Here is a 26,697-nt window from a genome sequence, read left to right as displayed (position 1 = left end):
GGGGGACCTTCGGGTCCTACCTGACGTAAGCCCCGGTCGTTGAGGAGGTATCCTGCCCCTTTCTCGATTTCTAACGGGAATCGAGAGGACCACCAGCCGATATCGTTTGACGAATTCGGTGGGGGTTTCGCAGAGTGCTTAGAATTCTACGGAATTTCTAGCGCACTCAGTGTGTTCGAGTTTTTTTTACGATCTCCAAACACTTAGGCGAGACCACGGTCCAAAGTGAGCGAGAATCCCCGATAATTGTTACGATAATCGGGAACCTCGCTTATGCTCGAATTCCTGTAATTTCTAGCATTTGGAAGAAGACTGCTGCTGAAAGAAGAGTTATCTCACAGTAGGCGATTAACCTGGAATAGAGAAGAACGGACGGGAACTTCCAGTTTGGCTTGAACTATCGTCTTCGTATTCTGTTTCACCATTGAAGCTTTCCTTTGGGAAAGGACTTCTCCTTCACTCTCTTGACTAGAGAACGAAGGCGGTCGATCTCCAATCCTTATTCTCATTCCTCGAGGGGAAAAGATTTAGGATGGAGGTCGTTGTACAGAACCTACAAATATACTACGTATATTACCCTCCGCGACATGATTCTTGTAACAGTTTGAATTGTCCGGGGGGTAGGCGCATACCGTAGTTAACTCTACGGTTTGTGACCGAGACGAATTGTATCTTAATTGAACTGCAACTCGGGGTTGCCTGCAACCTCCCAGCAGTTATCAGTTTCGATTTTAGATACTTGGTATTGTCATACAACACCAAATCAGCTTTTTTGTATTTACCGAAATCCGTTTCGTTTAAATATAATTGCTCGAGCGTATCTTTATGCTCGATGGTTTTCTAGCCGAACGCATTCCTTCGTGTAATAATGGATTAACTGGCAACTCAGGATGACGAGTCACCGAGAGCTACTGCGTATTGAACTGCCTGATAGCGGCTCAGTATCAGCTAGGTCTCGGAGATGCACGGTCGGTTTACGTCTCTCTCTCCCCTGGTTTGATTGACTACCGAACCGTATCTCTGCCCAACAATCATGGGACTTAGGTCTCTGATTAACGGGGATTCTCGCAATAATGAAGGACCACTACTGCTGTGGACGCTTGATTTCATCGCCTTCGACATTGCGAGAATTTTCAACAGAGATATCTCTTGGACTCTTTCATCTTTCTGCTTTACCGCCACGGTAACAGAAGTCTGTACTAGTCAAACCGCTGCATCGCACCGCGATAATGCGAATGATTTTTTGCAGACATCTGAGTTTGTCTTCAAAATATCTCAGTATTCGTAGGTGTGCAATTATTCATTGCTCGACCCGAATTAAACAGATATGTCAGAAGACATCGCCTACTCTCCGACCTGACAGCTCTACTTCCAAATGTTCAGCCCATGAGAAGCAGTTCTTCAGGCAGTATTTTCCCTGTCTTCATTACTGAAAAGCGCTCCGCTTTTATTGCAACTACGATCCTCACCGGACAGCAATGAATAGCGGTTAGCGTCTCAGTCTTTGTATCACAGGTTCAGAATCTTGAGAATCCTTCTCTCGATTCAGCTGCGAAGACGTAGGTTGCATTTTCTGTACACCTTCGTCTTCAACGACACATAGTGTTGTTTCTCCTAGCCGAGAATCAACTATACTATGAGATATCTTGCCATCAAGGACCCTCGGTCTCTAGAAGGAAATTGACTTTCGCTGTTGGGCACATGCCTTAAGAGAGTCATCACCTTGCCTTCTGGCATCGGTGACGAACAAATTATTTGTTTAGTCTCTGGCAGAACCCTTTTAAGGCGAAGGTCACGTGACTTGCTCGGGTGCCTGGACAACTTGCCTCCTACCCCCGAACGCAGTCAGTCGGCAGCTGTCAGAGCGCCCAAGTCTGTTACGAACTTCGCTGTGGACTTAGTTCGGTTGTTCCATAACAATCTTTTCTTCGTCCTAACGGCTTGTCACAGTACCCATACCATCGACACCCGCCCACCATTGAGTGTCTGTGTCCTATCCACTACCGAGAAGAACAACTTCGCTGCAGACGGATAGACCAGTATGGGTACAGGACATCACCGAAGACGAGAAGAGGGTTAGGTCATACGACCATTCCCTTCTTTTCCTCTGAGGTAATTGCATGACTTTTCCTGCGAAGTCAAGCATCCAGGGGATGGGGATTCGTGACAGCTCGATTTTGCGTACCGAATTCGTAGCGAAGACTCTGAACCCTTCGGTTCCTGACGATCGGTTAGAGTCCTTCACAATCCCCTCCCTAATGGACTTCACGCCACCTTCGATGCGAAGGAGATGCTGCTTTGTCCTGTGAAAGCGCTACCCCCGCGCTTTCTGAAAAAGGAAAAACTCGACATCCCAGGATAGTGTTGAAGACTCTTCGTCAGCACCAAGATGACCTAGAAGTACACTCCCTCGAGTTACACAAGAACTTCTCCATGGCGCAGGTACTGAAGGCAGGGTCTGGTCGGTACAACCAGACCACCGGCACCTCCTTCTACCTTTGGATATTGCCCACAGGTCCTTGGATCGTTTTCCTTAGGACCCGTGGTGGCTGCTCAACACGTTGTCTAGCTAACCCAGACCCTAGCAGGCTGAACAGCATCGAGTCCTGGTGTGACTGTAAGAATAGATAAGTGAATGAGAGAGTGACTGGCTTCTCTTCCTATCTTTTTCTCCCCCTCTACCTGTGGGTAGAGGGATACGGTCATCACCTTGCTGGATAAGGACGAGATGCCGGTGAGCTACTCGACAGAGCCCCATCCTATCCCTTTCACTAGGGATGGGAGCGAATATCCACCACTTCCTCCTACAAGGGGGGGGAAGTGGATGCCAACAAGAGACAAACCATAACTTTATGTTGCCTCTTGCAAATAGGAACTTGTTCTTGTTTGCTGGTACGAAGAGATACGCCTTGCCTCTCTCTTAGTACTTGGTCCAGAGGTCTGACCATTGAATCCTGCGGTGCACACACCCCGATCAATCGGACAGAGGCTTGGATCCCTCCCTCGCTCTTACGACCAGGGAGGCATTCATTCAAGGTTGGTCGAAACACCAGTCTGTTCACAAAAGACTCGGATTCCTCCCACCAAGAAGTGAGTCTTCCTATTGTAAAAGGACCGAAGGTTTGTATGCCGTTTCGGAACAAATGACAATTTGTCCAAAATTGCATTTTTCCTAACTATACAAACCTGAGGTCCTTTTACACATAGCCCCACCTCATGCCACCCCTCACTCTGCAGTTTTTGCTTGGGCCAAAAGCAAAAGTGATTTGTTTACCTACCATTCGCGCGCGCGCGCGCGCCTGTCGGACAAGCAGTTAACTACCGAACCCCTTGTTCGAAAGCTTACGACCTATCCAGCTGCCGCTAGTACCTTCCTATTGTAAAAGGACCTCAGGTTTGTATAGTTAGGAAAAATGCAATTTTCGGACAAATTGTCATTTCGCGGCACACGCTGCAGGTAGGTCAGGTGATCTACCCCCCTGCCGCTGGGTGGCAGGAATAGGAACCGTTCCCGTTCTAGAACCAGATTTTCTCTGTCGCGGTAGTGTCAACATATGTTGTTGCTACCTCCTGACTTGATTTTCGTTTTTCATCGCCATCGATCTTCTGGGCTGTCTTTTGCAGGGAAGTACTGGGTCTTTGGTTCGGCATACGCTTTTATTAACTTTTTAATGAATTTGGCTTCGAAATTTCGAAGAATATATGACGTGTAACTACCGAAATTTTCGGTAGACACTCACATAGTTTGCAAGAAAGGGAAATATTAATATTTATTCATTAATATGTGTAATAAGTGTTAGAATTGATTGAGGAAATATACTGACTTCCTACTTTAGGGAGTCAGTAAAGCATGTAACTAGATACGTTTCTTTTAAAGTTTTTTAGAAACTCGTACTAACGAGCAATTAGAGTATTAACAGTACTAGTAGTTTGCATCCTCATCACCTTCTTACTTCGCAGAAACTTCAAATTCATAATTGCAATTTGAAGACAATGATTGTGGCTCAAAATGCGAGCTATTGAAGGTAAGAAGTGATTACTAGTGTTCCCCATTGCAGTGGAGGGTGCGTCTGATCGGCTCTGTCTCGCTCCAGGCCCAGACCTCTTTCAAGCTCCCAAGCCCAGGGGAGAAGGAATGTCGAAAGCCGTAAGGGGGTTTTGGGGGTTTCAGAGAATCCCCACCGGTCAGGGCTCCCTCGGCAGGTTCTGTAAGAGCGTCCCAGACTGTCAAGGATAGCCATTGAAAAGGCATCCTTAAAAAAGTGCGTCTCTTCATCTTACATCCGAAAAGACGAAGAATTTGGATATGTTTGATGATCTAGCGCGTTCTCTGAAAACTAAGAGAACACTGAGCAAGAGCCAGCAGGAACTTAGGAAGCCGCGTTCCAGCAAGCTAGCGTGAGCCACGTTCCAACAGCCAGCAGCGAGCCGTTCCAGAAAAACACAGACTAGCGCGAGCCGCGTTCCTACAACCAAACGCGAGCCGCGTTTCGGTAGGAAATTTTTTTTCTGGCGCAAGGCGCCTTCAAAGAGACGAAGCGTCCTTCATTCATGCTCTTCCCTAGTTATGAAGAGGCAAGCACTTTGGAGTTTTTTCTTATAAGAATCTCATCGACGTTTGGGTGGGTATGATGGCGGATAGGAAATATCTACTTCCTTCCGTAAACCCTACAGACGAACAGGAATTCTGTCTCTTCCGCGATTTATGAGAAATCACGAAGATTAAAGAGTTTCCTGGATTAACTTCCTTCCTTAAGGAGATATATATACTCTTCTATCATTCTATTACGAAAGAACGAAGACAGTAAAAATTTTTCCTTTATCTGCCTCGGCAGGGAAAGAAGGTAGTTGAGTATCTGCTGTATGAGAATACGATACGGCAAATCACATACCGTAGTTACTTCTTTTGTAGAGCAACTCAAATTATCAGTATCCTTCCAGAATTTCCTAGGAAGGACTACGCTTAAAGGGATTGTTAAGACAACACCTACTTAGCTTCTAGATTTATCGAAGTCTTGTTTCGCTTAAATATGCATTAATAAGAACTTCCTGAAGTTCGATAATTTTGTAAGATTCCTTTATTTAATGGAGTAGCTGGCCAACTCTGGAAGAGTAAGGCCAGACGGCTAACGGAGACTGCTATCGCGCCTTAGAGACCAACGCAGTAACATGTAGGTGTCGGTCATGAGTGGTGGTTACATGTCTCTCTCCTGCGGGATGGAATAACTAACAGTGTCTCTCCCCTACAATCGCGGTTTTAGCCTCGGATTGAGAGGGGATAGTTAAGCAAACATAAATAAAATATTGTCTGCCTTTTGCTAGAAGCTTTCAATAAGAAAGATATTACAACCTTTCAATGCTGTTTACCGTAGGTAACATTATTAAAGGATTCTAACGCAGCGGAACTCTATATTATATGATACTCTCATGCTTACAAAGCATGGCTTATTAGAGTACATGCTTAGTGAGAAGATGAATGTAGTAGAAGAGAATTCACTTTAAGACTAGGTATGGTCAAGTCTTATGCGCATACCGAGGTTAACTACAGAATTCCTAGTATCCTTACAAAGGTTTTTCCTAGATTAATGCTGTTACCACACAATGTGACAGTATTATAAAGGAGTCTAATACGGCAGAGCACGAAATAAATATAATTCTCTCATCCTTTTCGAGAAACGCACACAACCTTTTTAGAATCGGATATTGCTCAAGAGAAGATGGGTGAGTTCGGTGATGGAAACATTCTCTTAGTGGCAGAAGTTGTTTCCTGAATGGACTATACTACGTATATAAAAGTTTTTTCCTACTAAGAACGGAATTAAACACGTGAAGGATGTCGGGTACCATAAGGGCACAGATGTTCTGGCACATAACCTTAAAAGAACTAGAAGGAAGCGCCAGCCTGGCGCAAAGCGTCAGAAGCGCCAGCCTGGCGCAATGCGCCAGAAGTACCATCCAAGATATTTTCTCGTTTTAGCGAGTTATTGACCTAAGAGTCCAGTAGTGGTTGGTTTGGTGTTTGCTTCTCACCTCGGTGGTCGCGGGTTCGATTCTCGGCCATTCCATTGAGGAGTGAGAAGAATGTGGATTTCCTGGTGATAGAATTCAACTCTCGACGTGGTTCGGAAGTCACGTAAAAACACCATACAAAACAAGCAAACAAACCAGTAGCCTCTCGGAGGCTCGGTAACGGCAAGATTCGTTCCTGATTTCGTTACCCATTTAATCGGAAAGGGGAAGGGGGTCGCTTACAAGGAATGATGAAATGATTTTTTTTTTAATCACTTAGCCAATTCCACGACACTCTCATATCGCAAAGAGCATCGAGAATCTCTTTTTTCATACAATCAACTTACCTGTCAGATATATTACATAGCTAAGACTCCGTCGTACCCCGACAGAAATTCAAATTTCGCGCCACTCGCTACAGGTAGGTCAGGTGATCTACCGGCCTGCCTGGGTGGCAGGACTAGGAACCATCCCCGTTTTCTATCATATTTTCTCTGCGCCGGTGTATCAACATTGTTGTTATTACCTCCTGACTTGGATTCATTTTTTCAACACTTTGATCAGCGTTTTTTCGACTTTTGGTGACGTATTTGGATCGTGTTTTGGCATTCGCTACTGTGGACTGTTTTTGGAATAACTCTTTTGGATTTTTCTCAGTATGTCTGATTTCTAATGTGAGTGTGAGAATGTGTGTGAATGTAGGCTGCAGGGTGAGGATACCGAAAGCTTCGGTTGATCCTCACACTGTATGCCGTAAATGTAGGGGGGGTGGGGTGCAGTGTTCTGCTATAACACTTGTAAGGAATGCGAGAGTTTGAATGCAGAAGAATGGAAGACTTTGACTTCTTATTTGAAGAAGTTAGAGAGGGATAGAGTTAGAAGGCTGAAAGGTGTGAATTCAAGGCCTATTGAGCCTTTCATAATAATTCTCCCACCCTACTACTTGTAGATTCTCCCTATAAATCTCATTCGCAAGTGTCTTTTCGGATTCGGCATCGGAAATCGCCAATCTGAAAGCGACGATTCGAGACATGAAGTCCAAGATGGCGGACTCGAAAGTAAGGCTAGTGATAGTGAAAATTTTAGTGAAGTGAGCCCTATCAGTGTTGTGGAGGGGGCGTTTGATCGTCCCTGCGGCGCTCCCAGGCCTAGACCTCTCCCAAGGCTCACATGCCAGAGGAGAAGGAAAGTCGAAAGCCTTAAGGAGGTCGGAGGGAATTCCCCAACGGTCAGACGTCCCTTCAGCTAGCTTTCAGCTTCATGGCAGCCAGCTCAAGGGCGCTATAGAAAAAGCGTCCTTCGCGAGTGTTTCTCGTCCTCCTCCCTCTCCCTCACCTAAACGAGGGTGGGAAGGAGTCGAACTTATCGAGACCGCTGAAGCGTCATATGAAGCAAGACTTTATTCTAGCCCGGAGCGCTTCTCGGATGACGCCCCGTCGGCTATTAAGAAGGCGAAGGTGGCGTCAACGTCACCTGACGCTTACGAGGAAGTAACCCCATCATGCTTCTTCCCCGAGTGATGACGAAAGGCGTCAGGCACTAGACGTAGGAGAAGCGTCAAGGAAGATCATTATGGCGGTGCCAGGAACAACTGTCATCTCTTGTGGGAGTTTTAGCGCCCCGTCGGAAGGACGTGACGCTTCCTATTAAGAAAGTTCTCGTCCTCTCGCACCCTGCTCGGAAGTCGTCTTGTAGAAGTGAAGCGTCAAATCAAGAGGAGCTTAGACGTGACGCTACAGTCCAAGATTGTGACGCCGAGTAGGAAGCCCTTAGAAAGCGAAGCGTCTTCCAAACGCGAAGCGTCATCTAAACGTCAACAAGAGACGTCATACATGACGCTCGGGGAGAGCGGAAGCGTCATACATGACGTCTTCTAAAGCGCGAGAGAAGCCGCAGGTTGTGACGCCTTCCAAGTCGATCAGAACGGGAAAAAGGAAAGACTTTCATTCCCTTAGCCCCTCTCCGATCAGGAGTTTTGTCTCCCCCAGAAGAGGAAAGTTCTGAAAGGAGAACAGAAACTCAGGATTATCACGAGTTCGAACGAAACTCGGATGATGACGATCCTGGAAGAGAGGGCTTGTCCAACTATAAGGTGTTGACTACCCTGCTTCTGGAGGAATACGGAGACGAGTTGACTCCGGCTGCTCCTCCTTCTCCGCGCTCGCTCTTTTCGACGTGCGAAGGTGAAGAGACTTCGTCTTTTCTGAAGATGAAGCCCACCATCTCGATGAAGCGGGCTTTACACGCCTTAGACGCCTGGATGAAGTCGAAGAAAGACTTAACCAGGACAGTATTTGCATGCCTCCAGCAAGGTTAGCTGGAAAAAGAGGCATATGTACAAGACGGGGGAGGATGGTGGGTATCGCTCTCCCTTCTACTACAGAGGCAGACTTTTCGACGTTAGTTGACGCTTCAAGGCGTCCTAGTCTTAATTCGCCCGCATTACTTGGAGTATTTCGGAACTAGATCATCTCCTCAAGGGACTTTTCCATGTATTGGAAGTCTTCAACTTCTTGGATTGGTCCCTTGGGGTGATGTCCAAGAAAGCTCACGATTCGCAGGGAATCGAACCTGAAGCCCATGTTATGCATTTTGTCGTGCATCGACAAAGCATACAAGATGGATCTTTGGAAGTCTCTGCATTATTTGGAGCAGGTCTTTTGAAGAAAAGGACAGTGTAGGGCGCCTTCTTAACAAAGGCAGTCTCGCATGCGCAGAGGGCAGCTCTACTATATGCACCTCTTTCGAACTATTTGTTCCCTTCTAAGTTAGTGAAGGACGTGGCTCACTCTTTAACTGAGAAGGCGACGCAGGATCTTCTGACGCAGTCAGCTAGGAAGAAGAAACCTGCTTTAGTATCGGACAAGAAAGGACCTAGCACTTTCACGCAGCCCTTTCGAGGTGGTCCGATCTCCAGACCTCCCGCAAGAAGGAAGGCTCCAGAGAGAGAGGTAGGTCCGCCTTTCGTCCCTTTAAAAAGGGAAAATGAAACATTTCTCCTCCAAGCACCAGTAGGTGCCAGGCTCCTGCGACACTCCCAAGCCTAGACCTCTTCCAAGCTCACGAACACAGAGGAGAAAGGAAAGTCGAAAAGCCTTAGGAGGTTGTGGGGAATCCCCAACAGTCAGAGTTCCTTAAGCTAGCTCTGCTTCGTTGCAGGCGGCTCAAGGGGCACTATAGAAAGCGTCCTTCGCGAGTGTTTCTCGTCCTCTCCCTCTCCTCACCTAAACGAGGGTGGAGGGAATCGAACTTGTCGAAACCGCTGAAGCGCCATATGACGCCTGACAGGGATTCTAGTCCGGAGAGTTTCTCAGATGACTCTCCGTCTTCTAGCAAGAAAGCGAAGGGGGCGTCAGCGTCACCTGAAGTGTACGGGGAAGTACCCTTTCCTTTTTTCCCACCGAGATGACGAAAGACGTCATGCACTGGACGTGGGAGAAGCGTCAAGAGAATCATTATAGCAGTTTCAAGAGCAACTGTCATCTCGAACGCAACGTCGGAAGGACGTGTCGCTTCAATTAAGAAGTCTCGTCCTCTCTTACCTGTTCAACGACAAGCGTCATACAGACGGGAAGGAAACGGCTAAACGTCTTACAGAAGCGTCTAGTGCGAGAGAGAGAACAGGTGCTTACGAGAGTTTCGTAACGCCAGAGAGAAGTAAGACGTCTTTTAGAAGCGAAGCGTCATTGGAAACGGAGCATAGACATGACGCTCCGTCCAATATTATGACGCCAAGGAGGACGCCTTTTGGAGAGCTGAGCATCTTCCAAGCGCGAAGCGTCATCGAGACGTCAGCAAAAGACGTCATCCGTGACGCTTGGCAAACGGGAAGCGTCATGTAAGCATGAAGAGTCTTCTAAAATTCTAGAGAAGCGAAGCTTATGACGCCTTCCAAGAATATTAGAGCGGGAAAGAGGAAGGATTATCATTCCTTAGCCCCTCTCCTGTTAGGAGTTTGTTTCCGCAAGAAGAAGAATGTTCGGAAAGGAGAGCGGAGACGCTTTTAGATCCCGAGTTAGAGGAAAACTCGGATAACGAATATAGTGGAAGAGAAGGTTTGTCTAACTAGAAGGGATTGACTAACCTTCTTCTTGAGGAGTACGGGGACGAGTTGACGCCCAACACCACCCCCTCTTGCCTACATTCGGAAACAGGGAGGGACGCACTCCTCGTTCCTTTACGAGCTCACGAGAGACCTATACTTTGGACGTATCACAGTAACATCTCCCTGATGACAAGGTTCTTACAGGGAGAAAGGAATGTGAGGGCGGACAGGCTCAGCAGGAGGAACCAGGTCCTTCATACAGAATGGACTTTACACGAGGAAGTGTGTCTCGATCTCTGGTCTCTGTGGGGAACTCCTCAGGTGGAGTTCTTCGCAACATTTATTTCAAAAAAAAAAAAAAAGGCTCACAGTGTTTTGCTCGGTCGTGGAAGACCCTCCCAGAGCACTTATGGTAGATGCCTTCCTGCTAAATTGGTCTCGAGAGACGTTTATGCTATCTCCCCCCATTCAAAATCCGGGGTTAGTAATGAAAAGTTTGTGGCGTCAAAGGAGACGAGGATGACGTTAATAGCCACCTTTTGGCCGGCCCAGGAATGGTTCAAAGGAGGTGGTAGAGTGAAGCGTAGACTTTCCAAGATCCCTACCCGGAAGGACGGATCTTCTCATACAACCATCAAACCTCTCCGCTCTCGCTCTGACTGCCTTTCGACTATCGAAAGACTTGTCAGAGCGAGAGGCTTTCTCGCGAAGTAGCAAGCGCGATCGCGAGAGAACGCAGAACCTCCACTACGAAAGTATACCAGTCGAAGTGGAAGGTATTTAGAAGGAGGTGTAGATCCAAGAAGTTGTCCTCCTCACTACCTCTATAACGGAAATTTGCGGATTTCCGGCTATTCCTGAGAGGAAATCTCATCTAGCCGTATCCACAATAGAGGGATATAGAAGTATGCTCTCGGCTTGTATTCAGGAACAGAGGATTAGATCGGGCAGATAATGAAGATCTCACGATCGTTCATAAGGTCTTTTGAGACTTCAAAGTATAAGGAACCAGTACCTCCGAACTGGAACCTAGACGTAGTTCTAAAGTATCTGTCATCGGAAAGATTCGAACCTCCTCATCGGGCATCGTTTAGAGACATTACCCGAAAATGCCTATTCCTATTATCTTTAGCTACGGCAAAGAGAATTAGGGAATTGCATGCTCTGCAGGATGAAGTAGCATTCAAGGGAGACTCAGCGATTTGCTCGTTTCAGACCCTGTTTTAGCGGAAAACGAGAATCCTACGAATCCCTGGCCTAAGTCATTCGAAGTCAAAGGCATGTCAAGTCTCGTAGGCAGAGAAACAGAGAGGTCTCTCTGCCCTGTTAGAGCTCTGAAGTTCTACCTTCAGAGAAAGCATCGAATGGGAGGCTCTAGACAAGGTCTTTGGTGCGCGTAAAAGACCCCACAAGACTGATGTCCAAGAATGCGCTGGCATTCGTTGTAAGAAAACGTCATTACAGACACTCATAAGGACCTGTCCTGACGAACAGTTACAACTGTTGAGAATAGAAGCTCATGAAGTTAGAGCTATAGCGACGTCTCTCTTGTTTCATAAGAATATGTCGTTAAAAAACATAATAGATACGACATTTTGGAGATGCAACTCAGTATTTGCATCTCATTACTTGAAAGACGTGCGTGTGACATATGAGAAGTGTTTTTCTCTAGGTCCTTTCGTATCAGCGGATACGATTCTGGGTACGGGAGCAGACACCAATCCTTAAATGTTTATACTTTTCTTCTTTTTGGATATGGTCGAGTCTCTTCTAACAATAGAGGACTTAGGCTAGCACGGGCGGCCGTCTATGTTGTTCAGTAAAAATTCTTGTCATATCCAATTAGTTGAGTATAATTTTTGAAAATTATGTATGTGTGCGTAGTGATTTTGAGTTACGATGTTGTGACGAGTTCGGGGATAACTCTTAACAATCTGTAGTTCTAACGTATGGTTAGGATCAGGTGGTCGGGATTGGTTGTGTGCTCCTTCATAAGGTGTATTGTCATATAAGTGGATCAGCACCCATTGACAAAGTCCTTTTAGGCTCTGCCGAGTAAGTGGGTAAGACCCCATCGGCAGACCACAAGAAACTCTTGGCCATAGATCATATATCTCGCTAAAGTTTTCTTGAGGTGATGCAGACTACTGGGCAAACACCCCACGAAGTCTACACCTATCAGGTAGGAACCAAGGTTTTATTTATACCTACAAACATATGTTGTTTACCTGTCTATTCCATATAGAAGCTGTCTCTTACCCTCCACCGAAGGGTGCCAATCAGCTATGTATATATCTGACAGGTAAGTTGATTGTATGAAAATGATATTGTTATGTTACAATAAAGTTTCATACATACTTACCTGGCAGATATATACAATTAAAGGCCCACCCAGCCTCCCCGCAGGAGACAGGTGAAGAGAGAAAATATGATAGAAAACGGGGATGGTTCTAGTCCTGCCACCCAGGGCAGGCCGGTAGATCACCTGACCTACCTGTAGCGAGTGGCGCGAAATTTGAATTTCTGTCGGGGACGACGGAGTCTTAGCTATGTATATATCTGCCAGGTAAGTATGTATGAAACTTTATTGTAACATAACAATATCATTTTTCGCCCCTGTTCGCGTTAACAAAAGAGAACCTATTTGGGAACAGACACGGAACGTAACGATCCTTAAAGGTTCGATGCAAGATTTTGCATGTCCGTGAGAACCTTCTCGATCGAAGATAATAACTGTTAACGTATGTCTAACATTTATTGAAAAGAGTTTTGAGAACCTGCGGAAAGTCTTCATAGATCTCTTCGCAAGGTAGAAGACGAACAGGCTTCCTATAGACTGCTTCCTTTCCTCGAACCAAAGAGAGGTAGCAATATACGACATCTTTAATTTAAAGAAGGGGAATAAACTTTAGTCTTTTTTCCCCTAGTTATAAATTCTTAACAGATATTAAGATAAATGGGCGTCAAAAGGAAGAGAGGATGAATGCCTCATTTTGGCCTTAGAGAGGTTGGAATTCACAGAAGTCACTTCTCTCACAGCATGTTTCGTAAGGCTTTTCCAAGAGTATCTGGATATTCTATCAGAATCTATTATAAAATAGACCTGAAAAACCTCTCCACTCTGAGTCTTTCCACGTGCAGACTGACCAGAAGTGGACATGAATGAGATGATTTTTCAAGGTAAATGACATAGTCATGGCTAAGACATAGAATTGCTGCAGATCGTGCTAGATGGAATGAGGAAAACTGTCCCTCTTCCGATACCTCTGAGAACACATAGCGAGGTTTTTTTCTTCACTTTCAGAGGGAAGAATCACCTATGTATATATCTGTTATCAAAGAACGCAGTAAAAGGCTATACTCTGTCTCTACAAGGGGAATTAGAGATAACAGAGGATTAAGATCTTCGGGATCTATACGATACCTGCAATACGAGAGTAGGATATCATGTACTTCGAATAAGGAATTTTTTTTGTGGCCACAGATTCCGTGTTCCGACAAAATGGAACTGCTCCTCATCAAACTTCTTTGAGGAAGTTTATGAAGGAATTCTTTGTTTCTCTTAGCCCTAAACGACCAAGAAAAGACAAGTGAATTTTTTGTGCATTGGAATCTCGCATCAGATTCAATGGAGACTCGGCAATGGGTTCTTGCCAGCATAGTATGTCTGGCAAAAGAAACTAAATCCCTCTATTTCCTGACGCAACGCTTTCAGATAGAAGTTTAGTTGCCCAGGCAGGGTATTACTTATTTTCATCTACAGAAGAAGAGATGGTTTAAAACGTTTGCCTACAGAGTCTTCAGGGTGCGATGAGGGCTCAAAATGCTTCCCAGAAGGTATTCAGAAGAATACAATAAGAGCTAGAAATCAGGGTTCCGCCCAATTTCAGCTCAGTCTCTCCTTCGACTTCCAGACTCCTTCCCTTCCTTCGGGTCAAGGATAGGGAAGATTCTGCAACGAGGAACCTCATCAACATGTAAGAAGAGATCTCGTTAGCAAAAGAAGTGTTCACGAAGGATCCTCCTCGGAGGAAGACTCTTCTCTCTCGTATTGTTAGATATCCTGTCGTCTACTGGTGTAGCTGACTAAAATCACCTCCCCTTGCCAGGGGCCAAAAGCTCAAAGGGGAAGAATTTCTTCCACCCTTCTCCAGTCTCCTGATAAACTATGTGGTTGTTCAGGACTCTCGGACAATGTAGCGCCAGCCAGGCGCCAAATGCCAATACAGGCGAAAAACGCCAGAGGCGGACAGTTCCAAGGAACTCTGTCATGGTCGGATACTGAGAAGGAGCGGGCCTCCAACCTGGCGCAAATGCGCCAGAGGCGAACAAATCGGACAGATATAAGAGTGTCCGATGTGGACATCGCCAGAGCCTAGCCTAGACTCTTCCAAGCTCGAAGCTCCAGCAAGTGTGGAGGAGCCAAGCCAGGCTCTAGGAGCCTGCAGGCTCTAGGAGCCAGCCAGGCTCTAGGAGCCAGCCAGGCTCTAGGAGCCAGCCAGGCTCTAGGGAGCCAGCCAGGCTCTAGGAGCCAGCCAGGCTCTAGAAGCCAGCCAGGCTCTAGAAGCCAGCCAGGCGCCATCCAGGTGCCAGCTCCTTCAAGGCTAGGCTCCAGTCAGGATTGAGGATCCATCCAGGCGCAAGGCTCCTTCCAGTAAAGAGAAACCTAAAGCTCTGGTCATGTAAGAGGGCTAGTCCCCATTGATATGATACAGGTAAGGCTCTGCCATGTAAGTGGGTCAGCCCCCATTGGCACGATCCGAGAAGCTCTGCCGTGAAGCGGGCTAGCCCCCATTGACATGATCCAGAAGGGTTGTTTGTCAGTCATAGGTCCCTACCTCGCTGAAACTCTTGAGGCATGCAGACTCATAGACAGTAATCATGAAGTCTTCTGCCAAGCTCCAGGCGCAAGGCGCCAGCCAGACGCAAGGCGCCAGCCAGACGCAAGGCGCCAGCCAGACGCAAGGCTCCAGCCAGGCGCGAGGCGCTAGCCAGGAGGGAGGAGCCAATCAGGCGCCAGCCAGGCGCGAGGCGCCAGCCAGGGGCGGAGGCGCCAGCCGAGGCGCAAGGCTCCAGCCAGGCTTCTAGGCGCCATTCAGGCGCAAAGGCTCCAGCCAGGCGCGAGGCGCTAGCCAGGCTCCAGGCTTCACCCAGAAGAGATCTATATCAAAGAATGCCCTGGCCTTCTTTGAGACAATGTGATCTCCTAAGCACTTGACAAGTGCATTGATGATTCCTTCAAACAGCTGAGAATTAAAGCGCATGAAGTGCGAGCTTTTCTGTATTCTTGTTTCTTTCCTTAACAATATGTCATAAGGACATATTAGCTGTCACATACGGGAGATGCAACTCTGTGTTGACTTCCCATATCCGAAGGATGTCAAGATAACCTACGAGCGATCCTCTCTTTGGTTGATACGGTCTGCGGTATACAATTGCTGGGAAGGGAGCGAATACTGATCCTAACTTAGTGAGTAAATTTAGTTAACGTCGTGTTTCTTCTTTGGGTCGTTTGAAAGGAGTTGGGGATAACTTCTTTTAAACTTAAGAACTAACCCTCGTTTAGGATAAGGTGATCCGGGATCGGTGTTGTGCTCCTAATTATGCCACTAGGCATAGGATATTGTCAGTAAGAGGCCTCTGTCGAGTAAAATGGGATAAGGACCCCATCGACCATACCACAAGGAAACTCTTAGCTAGGTCACATCCTCGCTGAGGCTCTGAGGCGAAGCAGATTCCTAGGCATTAGCCATGGAATCTTACTGCTGCACAAGTAGGAACCAAGGTTTTATTTATTTTATTACCTCAACGTTATGTTGTGACATTGTCTATTCAGTAAACATTTTTCCTCTTACCACCACCAAGGGGTGTCAATCAGCTAAGTATAATCTGCCGGGGACGTTGCCTGTACAAAAATGATATGTTAGAAACAATAAAGTTGTGTACATACTTACCCGCCAGATATATACGATGAATGGGCCGCACAGCCTACCCTCAGGAGACAGGTGGAAGAGAAAATATGCGTTCTAAGAACGGGAAAGGTCCTATTATGCCACCCAGCGGCAGGGGGGTGATGGGTAGATCACTGACCCTACCTGCAGCTTGTGTGCCGCGAAATTAGAATTTCTGTGGACGTCAGAGACATAGCTAAGTATATATCTGCCGGGTAAGTATGTACAAAACTTTATTGTATTCTAACAATATCATTGTTCTCGATACGTCAATACAAACCCTCTGTCCGTTAACAAGAGGGAAGGTAACTAGCTGCAGCTGGGACGGTATAAGCTTTTCGAACAAGGGGAGAACGGTAGTTAAACTGCTTGTCCGACGTACTGCGAGCGCACAGAGAGGTGAAGAATCACTTTTGCTTCAGGCCGCGGGTTGTGAAGGACGCGTTCGTCATCGCTCTCTGCCCCGCTTCATCGTCGTATGCTTTGATTATATTGTGTTTTCAATAAATGGTTTGGTTTGACTGAAAATGAACCTGCAAGTACACTGTTTTCATTCATTACTTAATTATGAATCAACCATGGAGCTATCGCCGTAGAGAGGCGATTTCCGCTCTTTCATGGAATTGAAACCGTGAATTATGTCTCGGTGCCGAGGGCGGGCGCACTCGCGCGAGCATGTTTTTGGGCGAAAGTGTGTAATTGAAAGATGTAAGTAATCTTTTTCATGAATTTTATTGCCCTGTGCGTTCGTTGCCGGGAAGCTTGATTGCGCTTCGGCAAGAGCCTCTATTTTGTATGAATAGAAGCAATGAAAGTGGTATTCGCAATGCAGTTTTCTTTTCATTTTCATTATTAATTGCAATCAAAGTTATTTTGGATCAATTAGCTCTACCCGCGGAATTAATCCTTACGATTTATTGCTGTGAAGTGAAAATAGCAAAGTGCATTATTGTTCATTTTCAATATATTTATGATAGCATCAAATTATGGATTCAAGTTTCCGCTCTTACCGGGAAGATTTCCCTCTTTAAGTTCTAGAAGTGAATCGCAAGTGCAGTATTCCGTTTCATTTTCATACTACTTATTCAATGCTGTGCGGGAGGTCTTTTCCTTTTTGGGTAGGGGAAGCGGAAGGTCTGCCAGAAGGTCGTCGGAAAGCTCTCCCGCGACTCCCGTGGTATCGATTCATTCGTCGTCTTTCTGCCCCCCGCTCAAGCTTCCTGTATTTGTTTTGGGGTTCTTCCTCTCCGTTCGGTGGTGGGGCATGTCTCCCCCCCCGTGCGTGAGGGAACCCCTCTTACTAATCTGTTCTGTGCTACCGCAGGTGCTACAGCCGGGGAGACGACTTGGACAGGTATGGACCACTGCGGCTGCAGGGCGTGCCTAGATCCCGATCTGCTGCAGAGTCTAGCGAGGTCTGGCGGCAGGTGACCTTGGAGTGGTTCTCACCTACAACCTTCACGGCCCTTATGCTGCTCCCCCGCTGGTCTTACACTCCCCATTGTGTGTCGGTGACGCCGTACTGGCCGCTTATAGGGCCGGTCGCCGCACGTAGTCCGAGGAGGGAGTATGCCGCCGCGCCTGTGTTTTCATTCGTGTTGCCTGCCCCATGGACTTACGCTGGTCCTAGCAGCTCGCCACTGGACCGGCCGCCAGTAACCACGCTGGCTGCCGATGATTCTACGAGGCGATGGCTGGGCCCGCCGTACCTGTCGCTGATGTGGTTCCCGCTACTGGCTTGGCTGCATTCTGTGTTTACCGCTGCCGCTGTTCCTGCCGCTCCTGAGCGGTTGTTGTTCCTGTCGTCCTGGTTCCTGCGCCTGGTCCATGCTGGTCATGCCATGTGTGTCTTCCCCAGTCAGGTCCTTCCAGGGAACAGCGTGCAGCCGGGCCGTGTTTGCTTCGGCATAGGCCCGACTCCGGCCTGGATGGAGACATGACGACTGTTCTGCGTGAGCTGACGAGAAGAGGAAGGTGTCTATCTTCGTCTTCGTCGTTGGCTGCCATCTTCCCTTCGACTTCTAAGGCCCATAAGCCGAAAGAAGAAGAAGGCTGCTCCCCCCCCTAAGAAGTCGCCTTCGGGAACTTCAAGGGCCGTTCCACCTCGTGGGACGGGGGGGGTCCTTCTGCTGGTCCTCTGCTCCTTCGGGAGCGGGGCCCGTCTCCTCCGTAAGGAAGAGAAGACGGGGACCAGAGGATGTCGGTTAGCTCTGGTAACTTCCTCGCCCGGTTGCTAGCGGCGATTACGCTTACGCACAGGTTCGGCTCGGTCTCTCGTTCGCGGGAGATCCCGGAGGGGTACGCTCTCCCTCGGGAGACCGTGCAGCCAAAGTCTTCGGCGCCAGAGTTCGCCGGCGCCAAGACCCTGCACGGAGCAGAAGTCTGCGAGAACGATCAGGTGACTCTCGCCAGGCCAGCGGCCGCTCTCGCACGACCAGCTGGAACAGGGGTTTTGTTATTCCCCCTAAGAAACTCATTCGGGAACTTCGAAGGGCTCGTCACATTCGGTGTGACGGGGGGTTCTTGCTGATGGTCCTCCTTTACTTCGGGAACGGGGGCCCGTTCTCCCTTCTGAGAAGAAGAAGAAGGACGGGGACCAAGGGTGTGCTGGCTAACTCTGGTACCACCCTCGTGGTATTGGCAGCTCTGATTGCTAGCCCAGGGTTTAACGGCTCGGTTTCTCGTGTCCGCGTGAGAACAGTTCCAGTTTACGATCCCCTTCGGGGACCGTGCAGCAAAGTTAAGAGCATGACGTTAGCCTCAGGCTCATGCCGAGGCACGGAGCAGAAGACTGTCGAGAGCCGCTCAGGTGGACTTGCCAGGCAGCGGCCGCTCTCGCAAGCGGAACCAGCTGTACCCGGGTGGACGTGACGGTCTCTGGACCGGCCACGGGTTGAGGATGGGAAGAGGTCCCCCCAGGTCCCCTCGACAGAACGGTTACCAGCCTCGGCTGGTACCAGCGGTTTGACGTGACGCCAGAGGACGCTCACCGGTCCCTCACGGCGGAAAGCGAGCGCTGCAGGTCACCTGACCGCCGCTCCCACAGGGGGACCGGGCGGATAGGGACCAGCAGCAGCCGTCTCTGACGCACGGGACCGGGAGTCGACGGCTCAGTAGAGCCGCTCGCTACAGGTAGAGCGGCACGGCCAGGCAGGCCAGATCGATCCCCACCGCGGAGTTGGTGATCGGCTGCAGCCACCCACTCACGATGGTCCTGCCAGCGAGCGGGGGGGGAGCGTCAGGTCTGTCTCTCCACTACCTTCAAATTCCGGGCTACCCCGGGAAGAGCGAGGTAGGGGTAGCTAGGAGTGATCGGAGAGGGCGCCGCATCACGATCCCGTCACGACGACCGCACGTGCCACGTATGGTCTTAGGACCAACCAGGACGTACGCGCAAGTGATTGGAGGCGACGTTCAGGGGGAGAAGGGGGGTAGCAGTCAGTTCTGTCTCTCCGATACCTTCAACTTCCTCGGCATACGACAGGAAGAGCGAAGGTATATAGGAGTGATCGTGAGAGATGCGCGCTCACGAATCCCGTCACGACGCCGCGCACGTGCAGGTTGGTCTTAGGACCAACCAGGAACGTTCTCACGCGCAAGGATTGGAGGCAACCCCCGTCTCAGGGATCTGTTGCTGGGCCTTCTTCTGGAGGAGGAGGGTCCTGGGAGCTGCTCTTGTTGGGAACTGGACGTCCTACTCCTCAAGACGCTGTAACTCCGAGATTCAGAGTAACTTTACCCAGGTTATTGCCACTGATTCGTCAGCACCCGGACCGGGGGAAGGATCGCCGACTCCACCAGCAGAGCCCAGTCTCGCTCGAGTCGTTTTGGGGCCCGAGAGGGAACCAAAACCGACGGTGGGTATGGCCGCGATCGGAGGCTTGCCGATTACTGTCTGAACCAGAGTACTATCGTTCAGGACAAGAAGGCTCTCTCAGTTCTGAGCGGTCGATCAAGATACTCCCACCTCCTCTACTGCGACAGCGGCGTTTCCTACGTGTCTTCGGACACCGTATTTAAATACTCCTTCGGTCCTCCTGAGAGGTTGACCTCGACGAGGACTGGAATGAGTCGGAGGACGGTATCGGCCTCTCTCCTAGTTCAGGTGTCGATCAGCCCCACCCAGACGGACGTTCACAGTGGCGGCAGACCCTCACCTACAGTGAGAGTTCGTAAACCCTCCTGGGAAAAACGTTTTTCTCCTGACGATACGTTTTCCCAGACTTGAGAGGCCATCGCCGCAAGGCGATGGCTGCTCCTACTCTTCTCCCAACTGTCTAGTTCCATGGGAAGGGCGAGCGCTTATCCAATCCCCCCATTCCCTCTCTCCTTACGGCTACGAGGAAAGGGGAAGGATCCTACAGAGATTTCTCTGTTAGGATCCCACGTTGGGGACTGCCGGCTACCAGGGGGGACCTTCGGGTTCCTACCTTGACGTAAGACCCGGTCGTTGAGGGGGATTCTGCCCCATCTCGATTTCTACGGGAATCTACGAGGACCACCAGCCGATATCCGTTGACGAATTCGGTGGGGGTTTCGCAGATGCTTAGAATTCTTACGAATTTCTAGCGCTTCAGAGTGTTAGGAGTTTCTTACGATCTCCAAACATTAGGCGAGACCACGCGTCCAAAGGGAGCGAGACGAGAATCCCGATATGTACACGATAATCCGGAACCTAGCCTATGGCTGAAATCGGAATTCTAGCATTAGTGAAGAAGACTGGCTGAAAGAAGACTATCTCACAGTTAGGCGACCAAACTGGAAAGAGAAGAACGGACGGAAAATCCAGTTTGGCTGGAACTAATCGTCTTAGTATTCTGTTCACCATTGAAGCTTTCCTTAGAGGGAAGATTCTCTTCACTCCCTTTAATAGAAGAACGAAGGTGGGTCGATATCCAATCCTTATTTTGTTTTCTTGAAGGAAGCATTTAGGATGGAGATCGTTGTTTCAGAATCCTACAAATATACTACGTATATTAAACCTTGCGACATGATTCTGACTAAGCAGTTAAATGAGTCCCGAGGGGTAGGCGCATACCCTGGTTATTCTTACGGATGGACTTAGACGAAAAGTATTCTAATTGAAACTGCAACGGGTTGCCTGCAACCTCCCAGGGAGTTTTCAGTTTCAATTTTATTATACTTATGGGTTGTCACAAACAACACCATTTAAGCTTTATCTTTACGAAATTCGTTTCGCTTAAATATAATTGCTCGGGCATATCTTTTTTGCTCGGTGTTTCTAGCCGAACGCATTCCTTAGTGGAAAGGATTACTTGGCAACTCAGGATGACGATGTTCAGAGACAGCTACTGCGTATTGAATTGCGATGGCATTTCATTATCAAGCTGCCGCTTTGAGATAGACGGTGTTTATGTCTTTCTCACCTGCTTTGATTGAATAACAACCGTATCTCTGCCCAAACAATCACGGACTTAAGTCTCTGATTAACGGGGTTCTCGCATACATGAATGACCATCTACTGCTGTGAAACGCTAGTATTCAGTCTTCGAAGTATTGAGAGAATTTTAAAACGATATCTATTCGACTATCATCTTTCGTTTACCGCACGGTAACAGAATTCTGTACTAATCTCTTGTGAATTCGTATTCCCGATAATGCCGAATGATTTTTGCGGAATCGCGTTGTCCTCAAAATATCTGGTATTCGGAGGTGTACAATTGTTCATTGTTCACCCCGATTAGCAGAGGGATTGAAGGACAGCGCTACTCCCCACCGCCAGCTCTACTTCCCAAAACGTTTCAGCCAATGAGAAGCCGTTCTTCAAGCGGCTCTCCCCTGTGTTTCATTACTGACGAACGCCACGCTTTCATGCACCAACGGACATCAATGAAAATCGGCGTTAGCGTTTTCAAGTCATTTATAAGCACAGGTTTAGAATCTGCAGATTCCTTCTCTCGATTCAAGCTGGGAAGACGTAGTTTGCATTCATTGCCTACCTTCGTCTTCAACGTCACATAGTGTTGTTTCTCCCTTAAGCTGAGATTCAAGTCTATGAGATTTTCTAGGCCATCAGGACCTTGTCTTTTGAGGCAATTGACTTTCGCCTTTTGAGATTATGCATTAAGAGAATCATCACCGCGCCGTCCGGCATCGGTGACTAACCAAAAATATTTTATTTGTTTGGTCTCTAGCAACTCTGTAAAGGAGCGAAGGTCACGTGATTACCCCGGACGATTGGAAAACTTGCTCTACTGATTTCCGAAACCAGTCAAGTCGCAGCTGTCAGAGCGCACCGAGTCAGTTACGAAACTATGCTGGGGGACTTAGTTCGGTTGTTGTTCCAGAGCAAATCATTAACTTCGTCTTAATAGATTGTCAGTATGTAGTACGTTACATAAACCAAAGTCGAGAAGAGGAGATAGGTCATACGGAAATATTCCCTGACTTTCTTCTTTAGGTAAATGCATGACTTATCTTGAGAAGTCAAGCACAAAGGGATGGGGATTTGTGACGCTCGATTTCGTACCGATCTTCGTAGCGAAAAGATCTCAGAACCATTCGGTAACTGACGATTGCTGGTTTCGAGATCTCACCAATACCCTCCCTAAATGGACGTCACAGCCCGATACGAAGGCTATGCGCTGTGTCCTGTGAAGGTGCGGGGGGGGCGCGGGGGAGGGGGGGGGGGCCGGAAGTCTGTCTGAAGAAACTCGACACCCAGGATGAGTGTAGGACAGCCTCTTCATCATTCTCTCGCGTTCCGCAAAGAATCTTTCTCCGTGGCACGCAGGTAATGAGGCAGGCGCCTGGTCCAACGGACCGCATGCACTCCTGCTACTCAGGGATATTGCCCACAGTTCCTTGGATCTTTTTCCTTGGGAACCGTGGTGGTTTGTCAACACGTTGTGTAGTTAACCCAGACCATCGCAGGCTGGAACAGCACGAGTCCGTGGTGTGACAGTAAGAATGGATGAGGAATGAGAGTGTAGGACTGGTCCTCTTCCCATCTTTTTCTCCCTCTACCTTGGGGTAGAGGGACACGGTCGGCACCCATGCTGGGTAAGGACGAGATGCAGTGAGATACTTCCAATAGAGCACCATCCTATCCCTTTCAGTAGCGGTAGGAGGAAATATCCACCACTTCGCCAACAAGGGGGAGGAAGTTGGATGCCAAATTGAGACACACCAATCATTTTATGATTGTCTCTTGAAAACAGGAAAAAGTTCTTCTTGCTGTACGAAGAGATACGCTGCTCTCTCTTATACTTGGCCCCGAGGTCTGACACATTGATCCTGCGGTGCACACCACGATCCATCGGGAACAGAGTTGGATCCCTCCCCTTGCTCTTACGACAAGGGAGGCCCACTCAAGGGTTGGACGAAACACAGTATGGTCACCAAAAGACTCAGATTCCTCCACACGAAGTGAGTCTTCCTCTTGTTAAAGGACCGAGGGTTGTATTACGTATCGGGAACCAAAATGACAATTGTCGAAAAATTGCCATTTTTCCTAACTATACAAAACCTGAGGTCCTTTACAGATGTCCCACATCATGCCACCCCTCACTTCTGCAACTTTTTGCATGGGCCTAAAGCAAACGTGATTTCACCGTCCGGGCGTCCAGCGCACGAATCGGACAAGCAGTTAACTACGTTCTCCCCTTTTCGAAGCTTCGGACCGTCCCAGCGCCCGCTAGTTACCTTCCTCTTGTTAAAGGACCTCAGGTTGTATAGTTAGGAAAAAATGCAATTTTCGACAACTTGCATTTTTCTGCTTTATTGGAAATTCCTTGAGAATATCTTAGTCTAGTTGTGGCTTGACATATTTGTAGTTGAGCTTAACCTCTGATTGTAAAAGCTCAGTTTTCAGGTTATTGAAAATAAAGTAAAAGGATATTGATAAACATTGTTGTTTACTGGGTCACTTTTAATGAATGCAATACAGTAACAGGTAAACGGGTAGAAATCCATATGTTGAGAAGAACAAAAAGCGATTATAGAATAGGATCCCAACAAGGTATGGTGGCAATACAGCCTAATATTAAATCACAGGAAAGATCAGTTGAATGATAATGAAGCCTAATACATTGTGGAGAAATAGTAATGCAATCAGTCCTATAGTTTTATATATACAGTGGTTCCCCCCCCCACTCCCCCCCGTATTTGCGGGGGATGTGTACCAGACCCCCCACAAATAGCTTAAACCCGTGTAGTTAGAATTCACCTCTAAAAATGCTTTTATCTGCCTATCTTAAAGTTCAAATACCAAATAACATCCTACATCAAGTTTACCTTAAGTTATTATCTTACTACCATATTAACCTTTAAGATTATATTATTATCATTTCAAAGTCATCTTAAACATTAGTACCCTTACAGATAGTACATATACGTACAACTTACGCGAGGTTAGGTTCCAGACCCTCTCATGCAAGGGGAATTTTTGCATAAGTTAGGCAAGGTCTCTAAAAATGCTAAGAAATACTTACTTCTAGAGTCTGAACACTAAATATGACTTAATCATGCTCCCTAAATATTAAGCTAACTTTTAAATGAAATTAAAGTTACTGTAATTTCATTTAAAAGTTAGTTTAATACATTACCCATAAAAAATAAATAAATGGTTGGTAAAAATATGTATTATTAGTGTGTGTGAAGATTACATACATACAACATAATTCTCTCTTCTTTCCCCCTTTTGACCAACCAATCTATTTTTTTAAGCCTTCTCAACCACTTTTAAGAAAGTCCTTATTCTGTCTCTTTCTCTTTGTTTCTGAAATTCCTTTTCATGAACAAACAGTGCTTTTATATGGACTAATAAAACTCCTAGTTATGTGTGTGTTTTAGAACAGGCATTTACAGTTCTAGGAGGTAAAGGTGAAAATAATATTACATTGAAAGCTTTCTTATACTATGATTACTCAGTATGAATACAGTATTGATATTTTTTCTAAAACCACTGTAAGGTGTTTCATTTCTCTGTGTTATTTATGTTGCTTGAGTCACTATGAGTGGAGAGGAAATTGCTTTTAAAATTATCTTAAATCATAAATGATTTAGAGGAAAGATAAGGCTATAAGTAATAAATTTGATGACAAATGAAATGGGATAGTTTTTCAAATAAATTTTTAATATTTGCTAACTTCCAGAGAGTAAAAAATACATCAAGCCACTAGTATGAGCAAGTAACGTTAGTATTTATAAATTAGATCACAGGTTTTGAATGGAGACCATTTTGCTTAAAGCAGAATGTATTTTATTTATAATTATCACTTTTCCATTTACAGCATCTCATCGAACGATCTTTTTATGCCGTCACTGAAACATGCCTGGCTTTCACAGTTTTCCGAGATGATTTCTCTCCAAAGTTTGTGGCCCTTTTCACTGTACTGCTCTTTCTCAAGGCTTTCCATTGGCTGGCAGACTATAGGGTCGATTTCATGGAAAGATCCCCAGTCATAACATTCTTATTCCATGTCAGAGTTACATGTAAGTACAATTAGGGAGTTTTTTTTTTTCTGTAATTAATGTTTGTTAATGAAAACTTACCTGACAGATATTATATAGCTTGTATCTACGAAGTCCGACAGAATTTCAAAATCGCGCACACGCATGTGGAGCGGCCGAGGTGGTAGTTACCCATTCCGCCGCTGGGAGGCGGATATCAGGAACATATTCCCATAGTCTATTATATTTTTTCTGTCGCCGGTCGTAAACAACTGTTTCAGACCTCCGCCTAGGATTTTGCAACTTCATAGCCGGCTAAGTATCCTAATTATTCTTTTCGATTATTGCACTTGGATTTGTGGCTAGGCATACGCTATCGTTAAATTTTTAATTGCATTTTGATGTCTGAAGCTAGTTAGCCTAGTTTCAGGACTTTGGGTCTTGCTTGGGGTAAGGTGAAGCTACCGAACTTTCGGTAGGACACCGCTTAGTATATATGCGTTACATGGTTCTCTTTGCATAAGTGCAATGTAATTAGTGTAATGAGTGTGACTGATTACGGCAGAGAAAGTAGGATTCATGTTACGCATTTTAGAGGTGGAGAATCAGAGTTTTCCACCACAGTAAACAGAAGTTAGAAATAATGAACCTTCTAACCTCCTGTAGATTTTATTTGCCAACAAACCCTGGGGTATGGACTTACGGGCCTAGAGAAGTGTTGACTAGAGGATTACATCAACGTAATCTTTAGGACTAAAGTGCTCGCTCTCCCAATCAGTGTGTGAAGTGTTTTAGTTTTGGGGGGCCCCTTGTGTTGTGGTAGGGGGCGTCAGATAGGCCCCAATATGCCTCTTAGGCCTGGAACCTCTGTCGGAACTCCCAGGGGACTCAGGGAGAGGCATGTCGAAAGCCGCAAGAGGGTACGGGGCGCTCCCCACCGATCTGGCTGTCCCTTCGGCAGAACCTTGTGACGCTTCCAGGCTGCCTAAAGAATCGTGCATGTGCAAGAAATCTTGAAGGATTGCCTTCTCGTCCTCCGAGGGCGTCTCCCCGCGCAAGTGTTGGAGTCTCGGAAGGGATCGCGCACTCTAAGAAGCTTTAGAGAAGAGGACGCGTTCACGTCCTTCTCTCGTAGGACGGGAACGTCAGATCAGGCCCATAACGCCTCTAGGCTAGACCTCTGTCGGACTCCCAGAAAACCAGGGAGAGGGATGTCAAAAAGCCGAGGAGGGTACGGGGTTTTTCATGCTGATCTGGCTTCTTTCGGCGGGTCCTGTT

The 26,697-nt window shown here is 47.2% G+C and overlaps 1 protein-coding gene across 3 annotated transcripts in view; it reads left to right on the top strand.

Annotated features, from left to right (window-relative positions):
• Positions 1-26,697, top strand: part of LOC135216966 (E3 ubiquitin-protein ligase synoviolin-like) — a 313,218-nt gene that overhangs the window by 245,232 nt on the left and 41,289 nt on the right. For all 3 annotated transcript variants that reach the window (XM_064252495.1, XM_064252493.1, XM_064252494.1), the window contains exon 3: positions 25,260-25,461. In XM_064252495.1, the coding sequence (XP_064108565.1) occupies positions 25,260-25,461 (202 nt within the window). The remainder of the gene's footprint in view (positions 1-25,259; positions 25,462-26,697) is intronic.

This window comes from Macrobrachium nipponense, chromosome 7 (assembly GCF_015104395.2).
Source record: "Macrobrachium nipponense isolate FS-2020 chromosome 7, ASM1510439v2, whole genome shotgun sequence".
In the NCBI taxonomy this organism is placed as follows: Eukaryota; Metazoa; Arthropoda; class Malacostraca; order Decapoda; family Palaemonidae; genus Macrobrachium; species Macrobrachium nipponense.
This window is presented reverse-complemented; position numbering and strand designations above follow the sequence as displayed.